General features: G+C 47.1%; 1 protein-coding gene across 1 annotated transcript in view; it reads right to left on the reverse strand.

Annotated features, from left to right (window-relative positions):
* LOC137428466 (uncharacterized) overlaps positions 1-20564 on the reverse strand; it is a 169233-nt gene that overhangs the window by 61785 nt on the left and 86884 nt on the right. Inside the window, exon 8 of the mRNA XM_078777381.1 lies at positions 959-2064. Within this exon, the coding sequence (XP_078633507.1) occupies positions 959-2064 (1106 nt within the window). The remainder of the gene's footprint in view (positions 1-958; positions 2065-20564) is intronic.

Below are 20564 nucleotides of genomic sequence, written 5' to 3' on the forward strand. Positions count from 1 at the left end.
AATGATTATACTTGTATGTTTCAAAATATTCAGCATCCAATTCGATTTTAATTAACATATTTTGCATAGTGTATATTTCAAGGTATAAACCCTTATGATTAATGGTAAAACAAACTGTAGTCATATTATGATATAATACTTCAAATAGAGCTTTAAATTTATTTGAATGTTTTGATCGCGCATAAAAAAGCATTACTTTGTTATTATCAAATTTTCTTTAAATTAAAAAATTGGGGAAATTATATAATTGAAAAAATTGAAAATTGGAAATTAAATTGAAAATAATTTTTTTTGGGAAATTTGGAAAAATTGAAAAACAAACCATGCTGAACCATAGTGGACCATGTTGAACCACATTGAACCATGTTGAACCATCGTTGGAGCGCTGTGAGTCAGAAACAACAAAACAATACTACTCAGGTCCATCATATCGGAGGAGGGAGCAACCAGGAAATCCATAATTTGGGTTTCAGAAGGTGGAACAGAGACCAAACAGGTTTCAAAGTATCCACCTCCATTGTGTCTGTGTGTGTGTTTATGTGGTATTTGTGCATCCAATATGCAAAAAAAATAAGCAAAATAATAATCCCACCCCCTCCTTTAAGGCTTATCCCACCTTTCTACACTCGTGCTGCACCCTGCGACTAATGCTCCTGTGCCCCAATCTCTCATTGTGTATTCCCATGTATATTTTAAGGGTGGATAGGTGAATGAGAGACTTTCCACAAATTGTGCGTTTCTCCAGGCATTCTCCATTTTGAATTGTCATGTGCATTTTATTTCAGGTGAGGTGACTAGTTAAAAAAACATTCCAGAAATTGTGCACATACATACATGCATAGAGGCATACAGACATTCTCCTGTTCGTTGTTATCTCCATTTGTAGGTTTTAGAAGGTGAGGAAGTTCTCTCAGAACTCAAAATGTCCCCCTCCTTTTCAGTAAAGCATCGTTATTCAGGAACCTCCATTGTGAATCATCATGTGCCTTTTAAGGGTGGATGACTGATTAAAAGATTTTCCACAAACTGTGCATTTGTATGGGTGTTCATCATTGTGAATTCTCATGTGTGTTTTTAGGATGGATGTTCGATTAAAAGATTTTCCACAAATTGTGCATTTGTATGGGCGTTCACCATTGTGAATTCTCAAATGTGTTTTAAGGTGGGATGACTGACTGAAAGATTTTCCACAACTTGCGCATTTGTATGGGCGCTCACCATTGTGAATTCTCATGTGTGTTTTAAGGTTGGATGAATGATTAAAACATTTTACACAACTTGTGCATTTGTATGGGCGTTCACCATTGTGAATAGTCATGTGTGATTTAAGGATGGATAGCTGATTAAAAGATTTTCCACATATTGTGCATTTGTATGGGCGTTCACCATTGTGATTTCTCATGTGTGTTTTCAGGTTGCATGAATAATTAAAAGATTTTCCACAACTTGTGCATTTGTATGGGTGTTCACTATTGTGAATTGTTACGTGTGATTTAAGGTGGCGTGACTGATTAAAAGATTTTTCACAACTTGTGCATTTGTATGGGCGTTCACCATTGTGAATTATCATGTGTGTTTTAAGGGTGGATGAATGTTTAAAAGATTTTCCACAAATTGTGCATTTGTATGGGCGTTCATCACTGTGAATTATCATGTGTGTTTTAAGGGTGGATGACTGAATAAAAGATTTTCCACATATTGTGCATTTGTACGGGCGTTCATCATTGTGAATTTCCAAATGTCTTTTCAAGGTGCACAGCCGATTAAAAGATTTTCCACAAATTATGCATTTATATGGGCAATCACGATTGTGTTTTTCCAAGTGTGATGTTAAGCTGGATGAATGACTGAAGGATTTTCCACAAATTTTGCATTTGTATGGGCGTTCATCTATCTCTCCTTTGTGAACCTGGTGAACATTTTTGCGTGCAAACAATTCATTATTCGTTTTGTTGTGTTTGTATAAAGTCCTCTTGTTTGTTTCAGTTGGCGAGTCCTGCGGGCCTGGGTCTACACTGTTCATAAAAGTAGGTGCAGCCACACTTGTAGATTCAATGGATCCACCTGTAAATACAACATCACATGACATGTATTTTAAAAAACAACTGATTTTGTTCAATACTCATGATATAATTCTGACAAACGTCAGCAAACATGAACATATTGTTGCATTTGTGAGGGTAGGGGATGAAATACCATAGTGGAGATAGGATTGTATAGTAATAGCATGGACCACTGTGTACGGGTAGGAAGACAGCTCAATGTATTAAGGAGGGAAAACTGAGCTTAAGATCGTTTACGTGTCACCACACGGGGTGTGGTGTTATGTTAACTTGGTAGGGTCTAAGATTAGTTCTCTCCCAGTATGTGATTGCCCTCGGTGGTTTTTCCCTTTGTTTTTACAATTATAACAAGCCGGCCATAAAAACATGTCTTTAACCAACAAAAATCGCCAACAGTATCCAGACATTACGATCGACAAGTAAACCCCGCCCACCAACCGACTACGGAACAAGGCCACACCCCCAGAGTGGGACGAGGGGTGTGGAAACGGGTCGTGGAAACTATCGTAACCGGCAGACCACACCCCAAGCTTCATCATTCGATAATCTCGAAGTTCACTCTCAAAGATCCTGTACCAAGGATCGTGGTCTGATTCCATGAGAATGTGCGTTGGTGTGTGTGTGTCTGTGTGTCGCAACCAATGACAACCTGACTGGTCATCATACAGCCCGTTGGTGTTCAGTTGGCCTTGTGGTTAAGCGTTTGGATGTTTGGCCCACATAATTGGCTTCACAATCTTCACATTGTATGCTGTAGATGACATTCTTTCTGTCACACTTGTTCACGTGGTCTTTTGGCTTTGACAGCTGTGCTCGTACATTAACACACATCCTTTACAATATGAATCCTGAGCTGCAAATCTTTCGAGTTGTATGTATATATTATGTATACATGTGCAGGGTGTTTCAAAAAGGTTGATACAACTTTGACTTCCTGCCATTTCTGTTTTTTTGACCTCCACTGTTTTCCTTTTCAGGGTTTGGTGGTGTTATCGTGGCATTTGTTCCCTGGGATTTCCAGCTTCGGAGCTCAATAATGCTATTGCCAGTGGAGCAGAAGACAAAAGTGGTGGCTATCTGTGTAAAAATATATATTTTGGACACAGGAATATCAAGAAATCCAGATGAATATTGTTACGGGTCACGGACAAGATGTTACTTTGGGCCGAGCGGATGGTCAACCGCGACCGTTACAGGATCCCCGATTGGCCCGACTCCCCCAACGTTGACCAGATCGCACCACAGATATTCAATTTGGAAACCTCTAAAGCGACCGAAAGAGAAGGAAGAGAGAAGAAGACAGAGTACGGAGGAATAACAGGATTTATTATACACACAAGCAAAAAGAAGGAGCGATCAAAGTTATTTACAAGCAATGGATGGAAGAAGCAGTCACACAGTGAATCGTTAGCTTATACTATTCAATTTACTTAACCCCAGGACAACGATTAGGACAGACGACGTTCACACTTACACGGGGGAAATTGCAGGCAGGAATGGCGGAGGTGGGTTGCTGGAGAGGGAGGCAGGGTCAGGTCCCTGCAACCGGCAGGGCTGGAGGCAGCAGCTCCTTTTGGCGGGAAAAACCCTCGGTCGCGTCGACGCTGCTGATGCTGTGGACGTCACGCGCTGGCTCGGTCACACCTGCTCCTCTCCTTCTGGTGGAGCCGTCTCCCTCCTCTCAGCGCGTCTCTCCAAAGCTTGTTTCATCTCCAAGTACCTCTCCTTTTTGGTTTGGAGCGTCTCTCATCTCTCAGCTCATTTCATCTCACAGCTCATCTCTCCTCTCATCTCTTCTCTCATCTGCCGAAGCAGTCCCTTCAGGTCGCTTTTATTACTCGGGTCGGAATCAAGCCGCCGGCTGCGAGGGCACGCCTACCGGGTCGCTCACCGCGGTGCTGGTTGGCTGTTAGGGCTGTCCGATTCCCCCTTTGATCATGACGATGTGCCACGCCCGTGAGTTGGCGGCTCCTACCCCCCTCTTCTCCGAGATTAGCACATGGGCAATGGCGGCTTGCGGGATTGAACACCACTCGCACCGCTTTTGAAAGGAACTTTGGAGAGCGGAGATGATTGGGGAAATTGAAAGGGGCCTACGCTTATTTCGTTTGATACAATGCAGAGTCAATCTAGTGGGAAACACATATTTAGCCTACATAGAATAAGGAAATAAGCTATTTAAAAAGATATATCGTGGCCTGTGTGTAAGTTTCATGGAATTAACTAGGGGGACGTCTTTCGATCTTATTTACTCTACGAGGGTCAGTTAAAACACAGCAAACCAGTTCTCACATTCTTTACACTTTCCAAATTCGTTACACTGCACCCTCCTTTCTTCAGGTCCATTCCCGGGCCTACAACTTTAATTTAGTGTGACACGTAGGTGTAGTTCCCTCTACTTTTAACCTGACCCTGAGTGTGACGATTTTAAAACACAAATAAGTATGTCCCCCTATTGCATTGCACCCTGTCTAACAGACTCAAGCCCACAGCTAACCGAATTACGGAATTGTTCTCAAACTATACATTTACGTTGGGGAGCATTATTTACAGTGACGTTATTTCTTATTTACAATGCAACCCAGGACCTGTGTTTTTTTTTTTTTTAGGGAACAAGAAAAAGAAATTCCTGTTGGGAGGGAGGAGACAGCACGCATTGCATCGATGCACCAGTACCAATACCACCAAAGCACCCAAAAGCACCACAAAGCACCACTCGGTGCACAGTCACCACTGATCATAATAAACACAACAAAACAACTGGTGGTGGTCTTCTCTTTCTCTGCTGGGCCGATGTTCTTCCCGACGTCTTCTGGCTTCATGCGGCCTACTTGGAAATAATAAAAAGCACAACTTGTGTTCATTTTTATTTAGGGCCTCAGGGGCCAACTCAGGGTGGTCCACCTGTTTGGCATAGGTGCCACCTTACCGAGGTCCGCAAGCAAGATTCCCTGGCCACTATGGCCGGTCTCTAACAGAGGTGCCCTGCCCCAGAACCTGGGGTCCATCAAGTGGTACTTGGCCGCAGAACAGCGGTCCATAAAGTGGTACTTGGCCGCAGAACAGCGGTCCATAAAGTGGTACATCAACGCAATGCATGCTGGTTCTGAGAATCTCGTGCGCACAATGGCCACCTCACGCACGCTCCCCTCGGCGCCCAATGGCGCACAGGTCCTCAAGTGGAAGACAAAAGGGGGGGAGACAAATGAGCGAGGGGTAAGGTCACAAGGGTACACGTCAATAAAGGCAATGCAGGGTGAAGTGCGTACGGAGAGCGAAGTGAGAAAAACTCGTCCCTACCGTACGTCACCCCCCCCTGTCACCTACACTACCCTTGCCCTTACCCCATATTTACAACAATTTACACCTTTACAAATTCGTCGCTACATCTTGTCTTCCCCATCTTTCCCTTCTACACCAAATTCGTCTCCAATCCCCCTTTCCAAAATTTGCCATCACCCAATTCGTCATCAACCCTCATAAGGAGGGAGAGATGGAATTACGCACAATGTCACACCCACGTCATGATGCGTCTCACACTCCAAAACATTTGCATCAAAAATAATTAAACATGGCATGGTGCGGAGTACCTGTCACCTCAGGTGAGTGGATGCAGATGGTGCGAGGAGATCCTTCATCCTATCTATCCTCTAAATGACTTTAACACACTTTACACTACCCGGGGTCTCTCCCTGCCTATCCATTGGCCAACTTACTCTATGGGTTCTAAAAACCAATGCCCATTGACCAAACTGTGGTGCTTCTCAATTTGGGGTCTCACTCCCCCGATTCATCTCCCGGTGCCCTCGCACAATTTCTGGGCTGCGACGTGTAGCTCTCCCAGCAGGTCTACCCACCTGCACACCTCCACCACTGCAGTTGCCACCCGAGCTTACCTAGCTCCTCACCCTAACCTATCTAACTGGGGAAGGCCCTCCTGGCTCTGTCACCCCTTGGTGCCCTCTGGCACTGGGCTACCCGGGACCGTCCTCCGGATCCTCGGGCCCCATCCACAACTACCGGCTCCCAGAGCCCACCTGCGGCCTCACCTGGCCGACATCCTCACAGTGGTGGAGTGCTCAAACCAACTACACACACTAACAGGCTACACGCCCAGCCATTTCCACAACACTAATGCACCCATCCAAATGCCATTCTCTCACCCGCACCACAGATGCCAATATCCAACAACAATTGGAAAATCTCGCGAGATCTTGGAGACGGCGGCAGGGATTTTCGAAGCTCCACACGGTCTCCACGTTTTTCGAAGTGAAGTCTGTTCACAATTGTATTTTGTCGAAACTGTGTTTATCTTTCGGTGTGTGAAGTTATTGTGTGCAACTTTGGTTGTTTCTTTGGTTGTTTCTCGGTGTTTATCTTTCATAAATTGATCGTCTGTTTGCCGTGTCGCGAGCAAGGCCTTTGCCGCGTCGCGAACGATTTGAAATCGAAGTTAAGTGATTGTTCCCATTTGTATTTTCGTTAAAACTGTATTTATTTATGGTGTTGAACGTATATTGTGTCCCGACGAAGATTTTTCGGTGCAAATCTTTCATACCTGTATTGAAAATCGTGTTAATTCGTGTCGTGTCTTGAGGCCTTGTACAGTGTGCACTGTACAACCTTGAGGCTTTGTTTTTCTCAGCGGTCCGTCGTTTGTGATCCAATAACCTTCGTTCTCTGTATTCCCAGTCTTTTCACCCATAGCCTACTTCCTTGTGTAAATCTCAACTCAAAAAAACAAAAAAAACAAACAAAAAAAACATTTCCTTCTCTGTTCTCATTCGTTTATTCATTCTTATTCGTTCGTTCGTTCTTCGACCACGTGTTTCTCCCCCATTTTCCCAGATAGTTTTCACTCATTAACCTTCAATGTTTACACTTTCCCCTCAAGTTATGTATTCCGTCATATTTTATAACACCTTTTTCTTCTTCTTCTTTAAAAGGCTGCTTTCGACTTGCTCACCAAATCAATTCATCCCAAAAAAAATATCCATCTCCTATAGTGCCTTTTTTCTACATTCCCTAAACTCTCCTGCACTCCATCCTCCATCCAGCGTCCTTAAACGTATTTTTAACTCGAAGGTCACAAGAAACTCATTTTGCAATAAATGTTCGTTTCCCATAAATCGTACACTTTCAAAAATCCAATCTCACCCCTCCCCTCCAAATCTTCCCCATAACCCCTCCCCTCCAAATCATCCCCATCACCCCTCCCCTCCAAATCTTCCCCATCACCCATCCCTTTCAAATCTCCCCCCTTGCCCCCTCCCTCCTAAACTACCCCCTCACCCCTCCCTGCCAAGACGCCCCCTCGCCCCTCCCCTCCTAGACTCCTGCCTCACCCCTCCCCTCCAAATCTCCCCCATATCCCATCCCTTTCAAATCCCTCCCCTTGTCCCTTCCCTCCCAAACTCCCCCCTCACCCCTCCCCTTCAAATCTCCCCACCCTCATTGCTTCTCAATTTCCCCCCTCTCACTCCCCCTCCTCAAAGCGTCCTCCCCGCTTCTTCCCCCTTCAAACTCTCACCTCCATCTCCCCCAACCTTCTGCCTCGCTCTTCCCCCTCCTCAAATAACACCTCATTGTGGCTCACCCAATCACCATCAAACCTTTTGTCCGCCCCATCCTTCCCTTTCTCCGAGCTATTCTGAAATCTCTGACACACCTTCAACAGCTCTCCCTACCTCTTCCACCTCTTTCACATCTTACCCTACCCCTCCTCCCCCCTGTTCTGTATCTGATGCTCCCCCTTCCTCTTCATTAACGGTATGGACCTCAAACATCCGGGGCCTTCGTTCAAACTTAACTGATCTCTCCATACAGGTTGCTTCTGTCAAACCAGACGTGATCTGCTTAACAGAAACTTTCCTCCTTTATGATGTCTCTAATTCCATAGTATCTCTCCCGGGCTACTCCCTCCTCCGGTATGATAGACCTGAGCCTCGTCCTGGAGGCGGGGTTGCTATCTTTATCAAAAACTCTCTTCCTCACTCGCCCTGCACTGCACTCTCTCCACCTCACCCCCAGGAATACCTCTGGCTACGGCTTCCCCTTCGCTCCCACCTCTTGTTCATATGTGTGTTGTACCGTCCACCAAACAGTGATGACTCCATCTACATCTCGCTGTCTGATGATATGGACCAACTTCTATCTACTCATCCCAACTCTCTCTTCCTCATATGGGGTGATTTCAACTGTCATCATGCCAGTTGGCTGGGTGTGGGTACCTCTCTCACCAGCCATGGCTCCTCAGCAAAGGACTTCTGCGACTCACTGGGACTGACACAATCTGTCAATTTCCCGACCCGGATCTCAGTCAACGGAACATCTTCTCTTCTGGAATTGGTTATGACTAACTTCCCTGAAAATGTCTGCTGCTCTTCTTCTGCTCCGATCGGATCATCTGATCATGTCCTTGTTAAAGTGGACATCTCTCTGACCATCCTCAGGGAGCCTGCTCAGCGTCGACGAGTCTGGCATTTCACTCAGGCCAACTGGCACGGTCTTCAAGCAGCCATCAATCATCTGGACTGGTCTCCCATCTCTACCACCTCTGACATCAACTCATCCTGGGAATTCTTCCAAAGTAAATTGCTCTCTCTCATGCACAGATTTATCCCATCTCGTCTTCAGTTGTCATACCCTTCCTCCCGTCCATGGTACACGGAATCTTGTGGTGAGGCTGTTGCCCAGAAACAACTTGCCTTCGTCTCCTGGAAAGCAAATCCAACGGAAGGAAATCTCATTTCCTTTCACAAAGCCCGAAACAAGTGTGTGTCCACCCTCAGGAGAGCCAGGAAACAATATCTCTCCGTTCTCAAGACCGAACTCTCTTATCTGTCTCCCTCTTCCAAATCCTGGTGGCGTCTGGTCAAATCCGTTTCTGGTGTTTGTTCCCCCTCCATCCCCTCCCTTACCTCAAACGGCTACACAGCTGACTCCGCACGTGAAAAAGCTGAATGCCTCAACTCTGTGTTTGCCTCTAAATCTTGTGTCCCAAACCCATCCCTCTCTGTACCCACCATACCCAGTCGTACCCTGCTGCTCCTGGACTCCGTGTCCTTTCCTCCTGACAAGGTGGAAAAGTTTCTGTCAACCCTCGACCCTGATTCTGCAACTGGACCCGACGGCATCAGCCCACGGGTCCTAAAATCCTGCTCTGCTGCTCTATCTCACCCTCTCTCTGTTCTCTTCACCCTCTCTTTTGCTCAAGGTCAACTGCCATCTGCTTGGAAATCAGCCAACATCACCGCTTTGCACAAAAAAGGTGCAAAAACAGATCCTAGCAACTACAGACCAATCAGCCTTCTCCCAATTATCAGCAAAGTCATGGAATCCATCATTGCTTCGGATATGAAATCTTTCCTCTTCTCCAATGGCTTGATCTCTGATCATCAATTTGGTTTCAGACCAGGTCACTCTACTCTGCACATGCTGCTTCTGCTGTCTCAACAATGGATGGAGGTCCTCAATGCCAAACAGGAAATTAGAGCTGTCTCCCACGACATATCACGTGCCTTCGACACGGTCTGGCACCCCGCTCTGCTCACCAAACTCTCCTCCTTTGGTATCCATGGAAATCTCCACGCATGGCTGGCGGACTTCCTCTCTAGTCGTCGTCAACGTGTGGCCCTGAATGGGTTTCTCTCATCTCCTCTTCCTGTTCAGGCTGGAGTTCCCCAAGGCAGTGTTCTGGGCCCCGTGCTTTTTCTGGTCTTCATCAATGATCTCTCTGACTCTCTCGAAAATCCTCTCTATCTCTTTGCTGATGACTCCACTCTCTGCCGCTCCATCCTCTTCCCTCAGATCGGCAGTCTGCTGCCTCCTCACTCTCTGAAGACCTGGACAAAATCACAGACTGGTCAAACAAGTGGAACATGTCTTTCAATCCTGACAAATCTCACACTCTTACGATGTCTCTCCGAAAAGATCGACTGGACAACCCTCCCATCTACTTTCTCAACAATCCTCTCCAAGAAGTTCTGTCGCTCAAGATTTTGGGTCTCACTATCTGCCATGATCTTTCTTGGGAAAACCACATTTCCAAGCTGGCCTCCAAAGCCAGTCGCCGACTGGGCATCCTCCGTCGTGCGAAGTCCTTCCTCGGCACACCTGAGCTCCTCACCACATACAAGGCTTTCATCCGCAGCTCAATGGAATACTGTTCTCCCCTATGGGCCGGTGCTCCTGCCTCACACCTAGCTCGGCTTCACGCTGTTGAAACCAAAGCTTTCAGAATTATTGGAATCTCCCGCGATGAAGCTATCTCTGAGGGCCTTTCACTCACTCACCGCAGGCAGGTAGGTGGTCTTTCTGTCTTCTACCGACTCCTCTCCGGCCTTGCACCCCCAGCTCTCTCTGTGCTCTGTCCCCCAAATATTCCTACAGGTCGCACAAGATCTGCCAGCAACCCTCTGATGGTTAAACTGCCGAAATCTCGGCTCTCTGCTCACCTTCACTCTTTCATTCCTCTTTTCTCCCGCCTCTGGAACAAACTCCCTCACTCCCTTTAATCCCACTCCTCCCTCCAGGTCTTTAAAACAGCTGTTCACCACCATCTCTTATCTTCCCCCATCCAAAAGCTTGATCTTTTCTACCCCCGCTAATTCACCCCAGATCCACCTTGTTTGAAATTCCAACTTCTTTCCTGGAAGTCCTGGCAGTGTCCATATGTTTTATACCTCTCCCACCGCCCCCTTCCCACGCCCCCCCCCCCCAAAGCCCTCGCCCTCTCTCAGATCTCTCGATGTCTCCATGTCTCTCGGTCCCTGCTCTCAAATGTTGTGTTTGTGTCCTTCCCCCTCTCTCCCCATCTTGTCTACCGCTCCCTATGTTATATGTTTTATGTGTCGGTTTGTCTTTCTGTGTGATTAATGTTCGCTCTTTCACGAGCCTCGATCATGTATACAAAAAAAAACAAAAATAAAAAAAAACAATTTACCTATACCCTCTATCTAACACTTACACTTACACTACCCGCCCCGGGTATTCGTGATGGGGGTCCACTCTTCCCCCATTCACACCTTCGCACCATCCACTCCACTCCTTAGTTTCCACCATACTCACTCCACGACCATCCATTCCAATACTCCATACTATTTATTCCATACACCTGTTCTCCATTCACCTGTCGTTGCACACCTGTGCAATCATAACTGGTGCCACCTGCACCCTCCTTTCTTCCTGGACCATTTGGTCATCACAATACACATCACCATCACTCACTCATACACTGCTCCATCCACCTGTTCAGTTGCACACCTGTTCAATCCTCACACACACGGCATCATCTCATCTACCTGTTACCCTGCTAACTTAGTGCTCCCCGTCTTCCCTTTAAACTAAGCACATACCACGTCATTATCATCCACACTAAACTACCTGCGTCCCCACTACAGGTATCAGTCACTAACTAATCTTAACGTCGCCTAATGTCATCTTCGCTAGATCCCTACACACGATATCCTAACCCACCCGGGCTAGTTTTCACTGCCATCAACCCCATAAGCTAGTGCTCCTTTGCCCCCCCCCCCCCCCGGTGGTGTGAGGGATGACAGAGTTGCCATCCCACCACATCGGGGAGGTCCCACTATAAATTTTGCACACCTAATCCAACAAATCAAAAATTTGCCAATCATCTGCCAATCACCGTACCAATCATCAAATTTCGCCTTTTTCTAATTTTGGGTCCAAAACACTAACCTCATCACCCGTCTACTTATTAGATCCTCTCGGTGCGCCAATTCCCTTCTAAAGCTCAGCTTCGTACAGCCGAGCAATGAATGCGGGTTGTTTTGTGCCATCGGCTGGATACGTCCCGCATTCGGGGCAGGGACGGGGGCTTACCCGGGCCGAGATCCCACGCACCATCTCGGCACCGAGCCGTCCAATGGCCCGATCTCGACCTGCCGGAACGTCTCCACAAAAAGTGGTCGCCATGACGACCCTTCCTATCGGGCTGCCCGTTCCGCCTAGCGGAGCACGGACGCGGCCGTTCCAAGCGAGGCCCAGCGTGGATCGCGTACGGCGGTCCTTTCGAACCCGCCGTGGCTCGGATCCCCGCTGGTTCTCGCGGCACGCGAAGCCCGGCACGCACCGAGGGCCCGATTCGGCTAACTGTCGTTCTAACCGCTAACCCGGTTACCGTCGATGCCTCACCTGCATGCTTACACGCATACGCTACCCCTTTCTTGCTCATACATCCAGCCGTTTCCCTGCTCTTGGTCATTGCACCTTCTCTTACACACCCAGGTACACTCATTCCACTCACAGACTTGGTCACACACCTGACCACCGAACACCTTGGCACACATTCGTCGCTCGCACACCTCACCAACACACCTCTTCGCGCCCCCTCCTCGGTCACCTCCTCTGTGACAATCACAAGTGTGCTCTCACTCGCACACCCAACCACGTGCCTCACGACCAACTCAAGTGTGCATTCCCACACACGCTCTACCATTCCAGGTGTGCATCCTTCCATGCCAGGTGTACATCCTCGCTCACCTGTCACAACTAACTCACGCTCCGTGCCACTCTCACTACTCTCACCTCCACTCTTGACAACGCACTCACCCTTACTCTCGACAGCGCACTCTTTTCTCATGCCCCTGTCCATTACACACCTTTCTCACGCACACTCTTGCGCACACTCTCCCGTTACTTCCTCTGTAACACTCACCACAGGCGTGCATTCTCCCTTACTCTTGACAGCGCACACTTTCCCCATGCACCTGTCCGTTACACACCTTTCTCGTGCATCCTCTTGCGCACACTCTTTCGTTACTTCCTCCGTAACACTCCTCACTACGCGCTTCCATGTGCTCCCTCGCACACGCGCTACGACCGACTCACTCTCGACAGCACACTCATTCCTCGGCGCGCACTTTTTCCTCACACACCCCATGGTCGGACATTCTCGCACACCTCTTTTTTCGCACACCAGACCTGTCGCACACTTCACCAATGGCCTCTCACGAACACCCGGGTCCACAACAACCCCCAAGCCGATTGAAGCTCCCCTCACATCATGTACATTTCCGATTATATCGCCACTCACCTTGGCACCTCTTCGTCGCACCTCTTCTGCCACCTGCAAACTCTTTATTTGGTTAGTGAGCAGCACATCATGAGTTGAGCACCGACCTTGTACATATTCCATGACTTCCTCCTTTATCTCCCTCTTAGTTTCCCTCCGTCTCTTCTTAATTTCACTCACCCCCTCTTCCACCTCCTCTAATTTTTCCTTTACCTCCTTCAGCTCCCGGTGCGGCCCCTCTATTTCTTCCTCCATTGCTACTTTAACCGTTTCTATGGGCGTCCTTACCTCCCGGTCCTTCGTCTCCATTACTTCTGTCACCTCTTCCAACCTCTTCGTCAATCCCTCATGTACCGTTTGACATTCCTTCTGTGTCGCTATTAATTCATTTCTAATGTCCTTTTGTGTCGCTTTTAAACCCCCGATGATTGCAGTGTTCTTTTCCACTTGGTCCGCTAGTTCCCTTTGTCCTACTGTCAGCTGCTCTACTCCCTTCGTCAGACCCTCTATGCCCCCCTGTAACCTAGCCATATTATTCCTCGCCTCTTTCTCTATACGCTTCTCACCTCGCTTTACCTCCTCGCGTAGCCCCGAAACCTCCTCACTTACACCTCGTCGTATCCCCTCTTTCATCTCCTCCATCTCTTTTGTAGATGCCACCCTCATCTGTCCCAATTCATCCCTCTGAGCATCCAGTTTACTTTCTAACCCGATTTGCACCTCCTCTATCTGGTTCCCCATTCGTTTGATTTCCCGGGCAGATTGTTCCCCTATTTCCCGCAATTTGTCCTCCATCCTATTTTCTAACCCCATTAACCCATTTTTCACCTCTTTTATCCCGTTGTCTAACCCCTCAAAATTATTGTCTAACTTCCCAAATTTCTTGTCTAACCCCTCAAAATTATTGTCTAACTTCCCAAATTTCTTGTCTAACCCCTCACCGGTACCCCTCGCTTCGTCCCTCATTGCCCCCATTTGGCCCTCTAATCGCTCACTATCAGCCCTCAATCCCACAATTTGGTTTCCCAATTGCTAACTATTAGCCCTCATCTCGTCCTTCATTTCTTCACCCGACTTAACCATAAAGGCCTTTATTTGTTCCATAAATAGGCCCCAATCCATCGGCGGCGCTGCTACGGTCACGGGCGTGGCTAAATTTGGCGCCACAATAACCATGTGCGTGAGGCCGCCATTTTGTGCACCTGATACACCCTCAACCACCTCATTGCTCTCCTCTTCCCTTTCTTCCCCTAAGTCCTGGGTTACCCCTAACCCGTCTATCTCCCCCACCGACATCCGATCGCCTTGATTGTCCATGGCGCGATCTCAAAATTCGGGTTTTATAGAACAACAAAATTTCGGCAGCTCGTAATTTTGACCAATTTTTTCCGACACGTTTTAAAAATTTGGTTCGGGCCTCGTATCCCACTCCAAGACACCAATTGTTACGGGTCGCGGACAAGATGTTACTTTGGGCTGAGCGGATGGTCAACCGCGACCGTTACAGGATCCCCGATTGGCCCGACTCCCCCAACGTTGACCAGATCGCACCACAGATATTCAATTTGGAAACCTCTAAAGCGACCGAAAGAGAAGGAAGAGAGAAGAAGACAGAGTACGGAGGAATAACAGGATTTATTATACACACAAGCAAAAAGAAGGAGCGATCAAAGTTATTTACAAGCAATGGATGGAAGAAGCAGTCACACAGTGAATCGTTAGCTTATACTATTCAATTTACTTAAACCCAGGACAACGATTAGGACAGACGACGTTCACACTTACACGGGGGAAATTGCAGGCAGGAATGGCGGAGGTGGGTTGCTGGAGAGGGAGGCAGGGTCAGGTCCCTGCAACCGGCAGGGTTGGAGGCAGCAGCTCCTTTTTGGCGGGAAAAACCCTCGGTCGCGTCGACGCTGCTGATGCTGTGGACGTCACGCGCTGGCTCGGTCACACCTGCTCCTCTCCTTCTGGTGGAGCCGTCTCCCTCCTCTCAGCGCGTCTCTCCAAAGCTTGTTTCATCTCCAAGTACCTCTCCTTTTTGGTTTGGAGCATCTCTCATCTCTCAGCTCATTTCATCTCACAGCTCATCTCTCAGCTCATTTCATCTCACAGCTCATCTCTCCTCTCATCTCTTCTCTCATCTGCCGAAGCAGTCCCTTCCAGTCGCTTTTATTACTCGGGTCGGAATCAAGCCGCCGGCTGCGAGGGCACGCCTACCGGGTCGCTCACCGCGGTGCTGGTTGGCTGTTAGGGCTGTCCGATTCCCCCTTTGATCATGACGACGTGCCACGCCCGTGAGTTGGCGGCTCCTACCCCCCTCTTCTCCGAGATTAGCACATGGGCAATGGCGGCTTGCGGGATTGAACACCACTCGCACCGCTTTTGAAAGGAACTTTGGAAAGCGGAGATGATTGGGGAAATTGAAAGGGGCCTACGCTTATTTCGTTTGATACAATGCAGAGTCAATCTAGTGGGAAACACATATTTAGCCTACATAGAATAAGGAAATAAGCTATTTAAAAAGATATATCGTGGCCTGTGTGTAAGTTTCATGGAATTAACTAGGGGGACGTCTTTCGATCTTATTTACTCTACGAGGGTCAGTTAAAACACAGCAAACCAGTTCTCACATTCTTTACACTTTCCAAATTCGTTACAATATTTTTGATATTCCATGGGAAGATGGTTCAAGGGTAGTAAGGGATGAGGAAGGAGAGAACGACAAAAGAGGGACGGAAGAGAGAGAAAGGAGAGAGAGGGAGGCAAGGGTGAGGGAGGAAAGGGTGAAAAAGGAGAAGGAGGAGGGGGAGGAGAGAAAGAGGGAGGAAAAATATAAAAATATGGAAACCAGTGAGATTAATAAAAGATTGGAGGTATTATGGAAAATAAATCAAACTCAACAAACTGAGGAAAATAAAGAAATTAAAAGTCTCATGAAAATATTATTTTCAAAAATACCTTCAATTTCAGAGAGGAGATTTTCACGAGAAAATGGGGAAAAGAAAGAAGGAAAAGATTATGCAGTTGATGATGTTGGTGTTATTGACGAGAGTTAAAGTTTTACATCTATATTTTTTCCCGAAATAAATGGAGGAGAGAGTGAAGGCATTCCTCAGGATTCTTTACGTTTTAAAAATCAAGATAGAAATGTATTTTGGAAACCAAAAAGGTTTTCGCACTCTGTATGAATTTTTCTCATAAATAAATGAGTTACTGTGTTAAGGGTAGGTGGAAGAGGGGTGGGTGAGGAGGAAGGGGTTGAGTGTGGGTAGAAAGTTGAGATGTGGGGTGGGGTGTGGGTGGGGAGGTGAAAAGGGAGATGGAGGGGAGAGATATACTGCATATGTATCTTTTGGAGGGGCTTTGACAGGCACCTTTGACAGACCATTATCATATCTGTCTGCAGGGTCTTAATCCAATTTAATTGTCATCATTGTCATTATAATTATTATTTATCATCGTTATCATGATCAACGTCACCACTGTCATTATCATTTTCATTATTGTCATTTTTACCTCTGCCACCGAAGGTGGATGGAGCTTATGTTTTCACTCCCATCTGTTTGTCTGTCTGTGAACAGAATATCTCAAAACATTGTGGATGGAGTCGGACGAAATTTGGTGGAGAAGTTGGGAATGTGACAAAGAGGAAACGGTTAGATTTTGGTGAAGATCCAGATCTGATAATTTTTAAAGTTATTCTTCACCATTGAAGCTGTGTTAAGGGTAGGTGGAAGAGGGGCGGGTGAGGAGGAAGGGGTGCGGAGATGTCCCTATCTATTGATAGGGCTAAATCCGATATATAGCAGGATATCTCACAAATGGAACATGTCTTTCAATCCTGATAAATCTCACACTCTTACGATGTCTCTCCGAAAAGACCGACTGGAAAACCCTCCCATCCACTTTCTGAATAATCCTCTCCAAGAAGTTCTGTCACTCAAGCTTTTGGGTCTCACTATTTGCCATGATCTTTCCTGGGAAAACCACATTTCAAATCTGGCCTCCAAAGCCAGTCGCCGACTGGGCATCCTCCGTCGTGCGAAGTCCTTCCTTGGCACACCTGAGCTCCTCACCACATACAAGGCTTTCATCCGCAGCTCTATGGAATACTGCTCTCCCCTCTGGTCTGGTGCTCCTGCCTCACACCTAGCCCGTCTTCACGCTGTTGAAACCAAAGCGTTCAGAATCATTGGAATCTCCCACGATGAAGCTAACTCCAAGGGCCTTTCACTCACTCACCGCAGGCAGGTTGGTGGTCTTTCCGTCTTCTACCGACTCCTCTCTGGCCTTACCCCCCCCCCCCCCAGCCCTCTCTGGGCTCTGTCCCCCAAATATTCCTACAGGTCGCACAAGATCTGCCTGCAACCCTCTTATGGTTAAACTGCCAAAATCAAGACTTTCTGCTCACCTTCACTCCTTCATTCCTCTTTTCTCCCGCCTCTGGAACAAACTCCCTCACTCTCTTCAATCCCACTCCACCCTCCAGGTCTTTAAAACAGCTGTTCACCACCATCTCTTATCCTCCCCCATCCAAAACCTTGATCTTTTCTACCCCCGCTAATTTCGGTCCCCTTGTGTTTTATACTTCTTCCACCCCCCCCCCCCCCCTTCCCACGCCTCCTGCCCCCAAGCCCTCTCCCTCCCACACTTCTCCCTGCTCTCAAATGTTGTGGTTGTGTGCTTCCCCTTCTCTCCCCATCTTGTCTTCCGCTCCCTCTTTTTGTATATTTTGTTTGTCTGGTTGATTTGTTTGTGAAATAAATGTTAGCTCTTTCACGAGCCTCGATTCAGTATACAAAAAAAAAAATAAAAAAAATCTCAAAAAGTTAGGTACGGATTCGGGTGAAACTTGGTGGACAGGTTGGGTGCGTGACAAGGACATTCGATTTAATTTCTGTGACGATGGCAATCCGGATACTGATGCGATAAAAAATTTTACATTTGTCAAATGATTCTTCACCATTGAGTGATAGGGCCAAAACGACGTGTAGCATTATATTTAAAAAGTTGTGCACAATTCATCACATGATGGAGGTATGCTCTTGTGAAAGTCCGCATGGACTTCTGAGTTTCTTGAAATGTCCCTCTTTCTTTGTAAGTGAGTTATTACTTGCGTTCCGTTCTAACCTGCTCGTACTCTTCTCATTGCAGGAAAGCAGAGAAACATGGGTGTTGTTTTGTAATACTAATTGTGATGCACAGCAGTATTATATACAGTCACATGAAAAAGTAAGTACACCCCATGGAGTAACAATTGGAGTCAGGAGTGGGGATTTGGAACCTGGGACAAAAAATTTTTGACAAAATTTTGGACACCAATTGTACATATTGGCCGCAACAATTGGTGTCAGGAGTTTGGGATAGGACCCAAAGTGCGCTGAACACACTCCAAATTACGAGTGACCGAAATTTCGTATTAAAAACAAATTTAATTCGTGCCATGGCTAGCCAAAGCGGTCGAATGCCGGTGGGGGTAGAAAATGAGGTAGAGGAGGTAGAATCAATGACCCAGGACCCCCGGGAAGAATTGGAGGAAGAGGAGGACATTGATGAGGGGCCGGCAGTAGGGGAAGAAAATGGCGGCGCCTCGCACGTGGCGGCGAGAGCCAAGCCCGCGGTGCCAATGGACTGGGGCCTATTTATGGCACAAATGAGGGCCTTTGAGGTCAAGTCGGGTGAGGACATGAAAGAAATGAAGGACGAACTAAAGAATGACATAAATAAATGTGAAAGCAAAATGGGTGGCCAAATGAGGCCCCTTTCCTCCCTTTCATCCTGTTGACTTAGTAGTTTTTACAATGAAGGAAACACGTATCGGGAGTACATACAACAACAAAACAACAGGCATTTTAAGGCCATTTTTCCTGCAAGAGTGGGGGTTAGCCTTGCGGTCCCCATGACAATCTTCTCCATTTTGCCCTATTTTCTGCATGTCTCCTTGTTAAACCCCTTGCCCGCATTTCTTCTTCGACCATCTTTAGCCAAGTCTTTCTCGGTCTTCCCCATCCTCTACTTCCTTCTACATTCATTTCCATCACTCTTCTCAACCAGTCACTTTCATCCTTCCTCAACACTTGACCAAACCATCTCTACCTGTTTCTCTTCACAGCATCCATCACAGACTCTATTCCCATCATCTTTCGCAATTCATCATTTGTCTTCCTCTCTCTCAACGATACTCCACACATCCACCGAACCATTCGCATTTCCACCCTTTCCAGCCTTCGTTGTTCCTCTACGTTCATCACCCATGTCTCGCTCCCATAAATCATAACACTTCTCACACATGCAGCATACACATTTCACTTCAGCTTCAACGACACTCCCCTCCTAGTCAGCACGCCACTCACAGTTCCCGAAACTTATTCCAAGCACATCTCACTCTAGCAACCATTGCCGAGTCTGATCCACCTTCTCCATTCAGCATGTCTCCTAGGTAACAAAATGTTTTCACACCTTCCAGCTTCATGCCGTCTCCAAGATCCAACTCAACATTTCCTCCATCTGCAGCTCCCTCTGTGCACACCTTACAACTGAATGTAGCTGCCACACTGGTTAATGACCCTCTCAAACCACTACATTTTTGATGAACCCACTCAGCGCACATTGTACATTGAATGGAATTCACTCCAACACCCTTCCTGCACACAGCACACGGCCACTTCCCAGTTCTTTCCACCTCACCACATGCTTTACCACTTGCCATCACCTTCGTTTTTCCGATATTCACCTTCAGACCTTTTGACTCCATACATTCCTTCCACTTGTTCATCTTCTCCTTTTCAGTCCATCCATACTTTCTGCAATCAACACCAGATCATCTGCATACAACAACTCCGACGGTAAACCCCCCTTTACGTTCCGAGCCAGCATCTCCATCACAGCTACAAATAGTAGTGGACTTAGTACTGACCCCTGATGCACTCCCACCTTCAGCTCAAACTCACCACTGTTCCCGTCCTTTGTCCTTACAGCTGTGCGGGCTCTTTTGTACATTGCCATCACTACACTGATCAACCATTCCTCCACTCCTAATTTCCTCAATGCCCATGTCAATACTTCGCGTGGAACCCTTTCGAATGCTTTCTCCAGATCAACAAACACAAGAAACAACTTCTTCCTCTTCTCCATGTACTTCTCCTGCAACTGCCTCACAATAAAGAGCGCGTCTGTCGTTCCTCTTCCTGGCATAAATCCAAACTGCATTTAGTCGATCTTCACCTTCTTCCTTATCCTCCTCTCCAACACTCTTTCCAATACCTTCATTCCATGCTCCAAGAACTTTATCGCTCGATATGAGCCACAGTCCAGAGGGTCACCTTTCCCCTTGTATAGAGGGACGAGGGTACTCAGTTCCCAATCCACTGGAATGCGGCCTTCTTTCACCGCCAGATTACAGATCTCTGTCATTCTCTTCACACCCCAACTTCCTGCTGCCTTCAACATATCTCCCA

This window comes from Myxine glutinosa, chromosome 5 (assembly GCF_964187855.1).
Source record: "Myxine glutinosa chromosome 5, kmMyxGlut1.1, whole genome shotgun sequence".
NCBI classification, from domain to species: Eukaryota; Metazoa; Chordata; class Myxini; order Myxiniformes; family Myxinidae; genus Myxine; species Myxine glutinosa.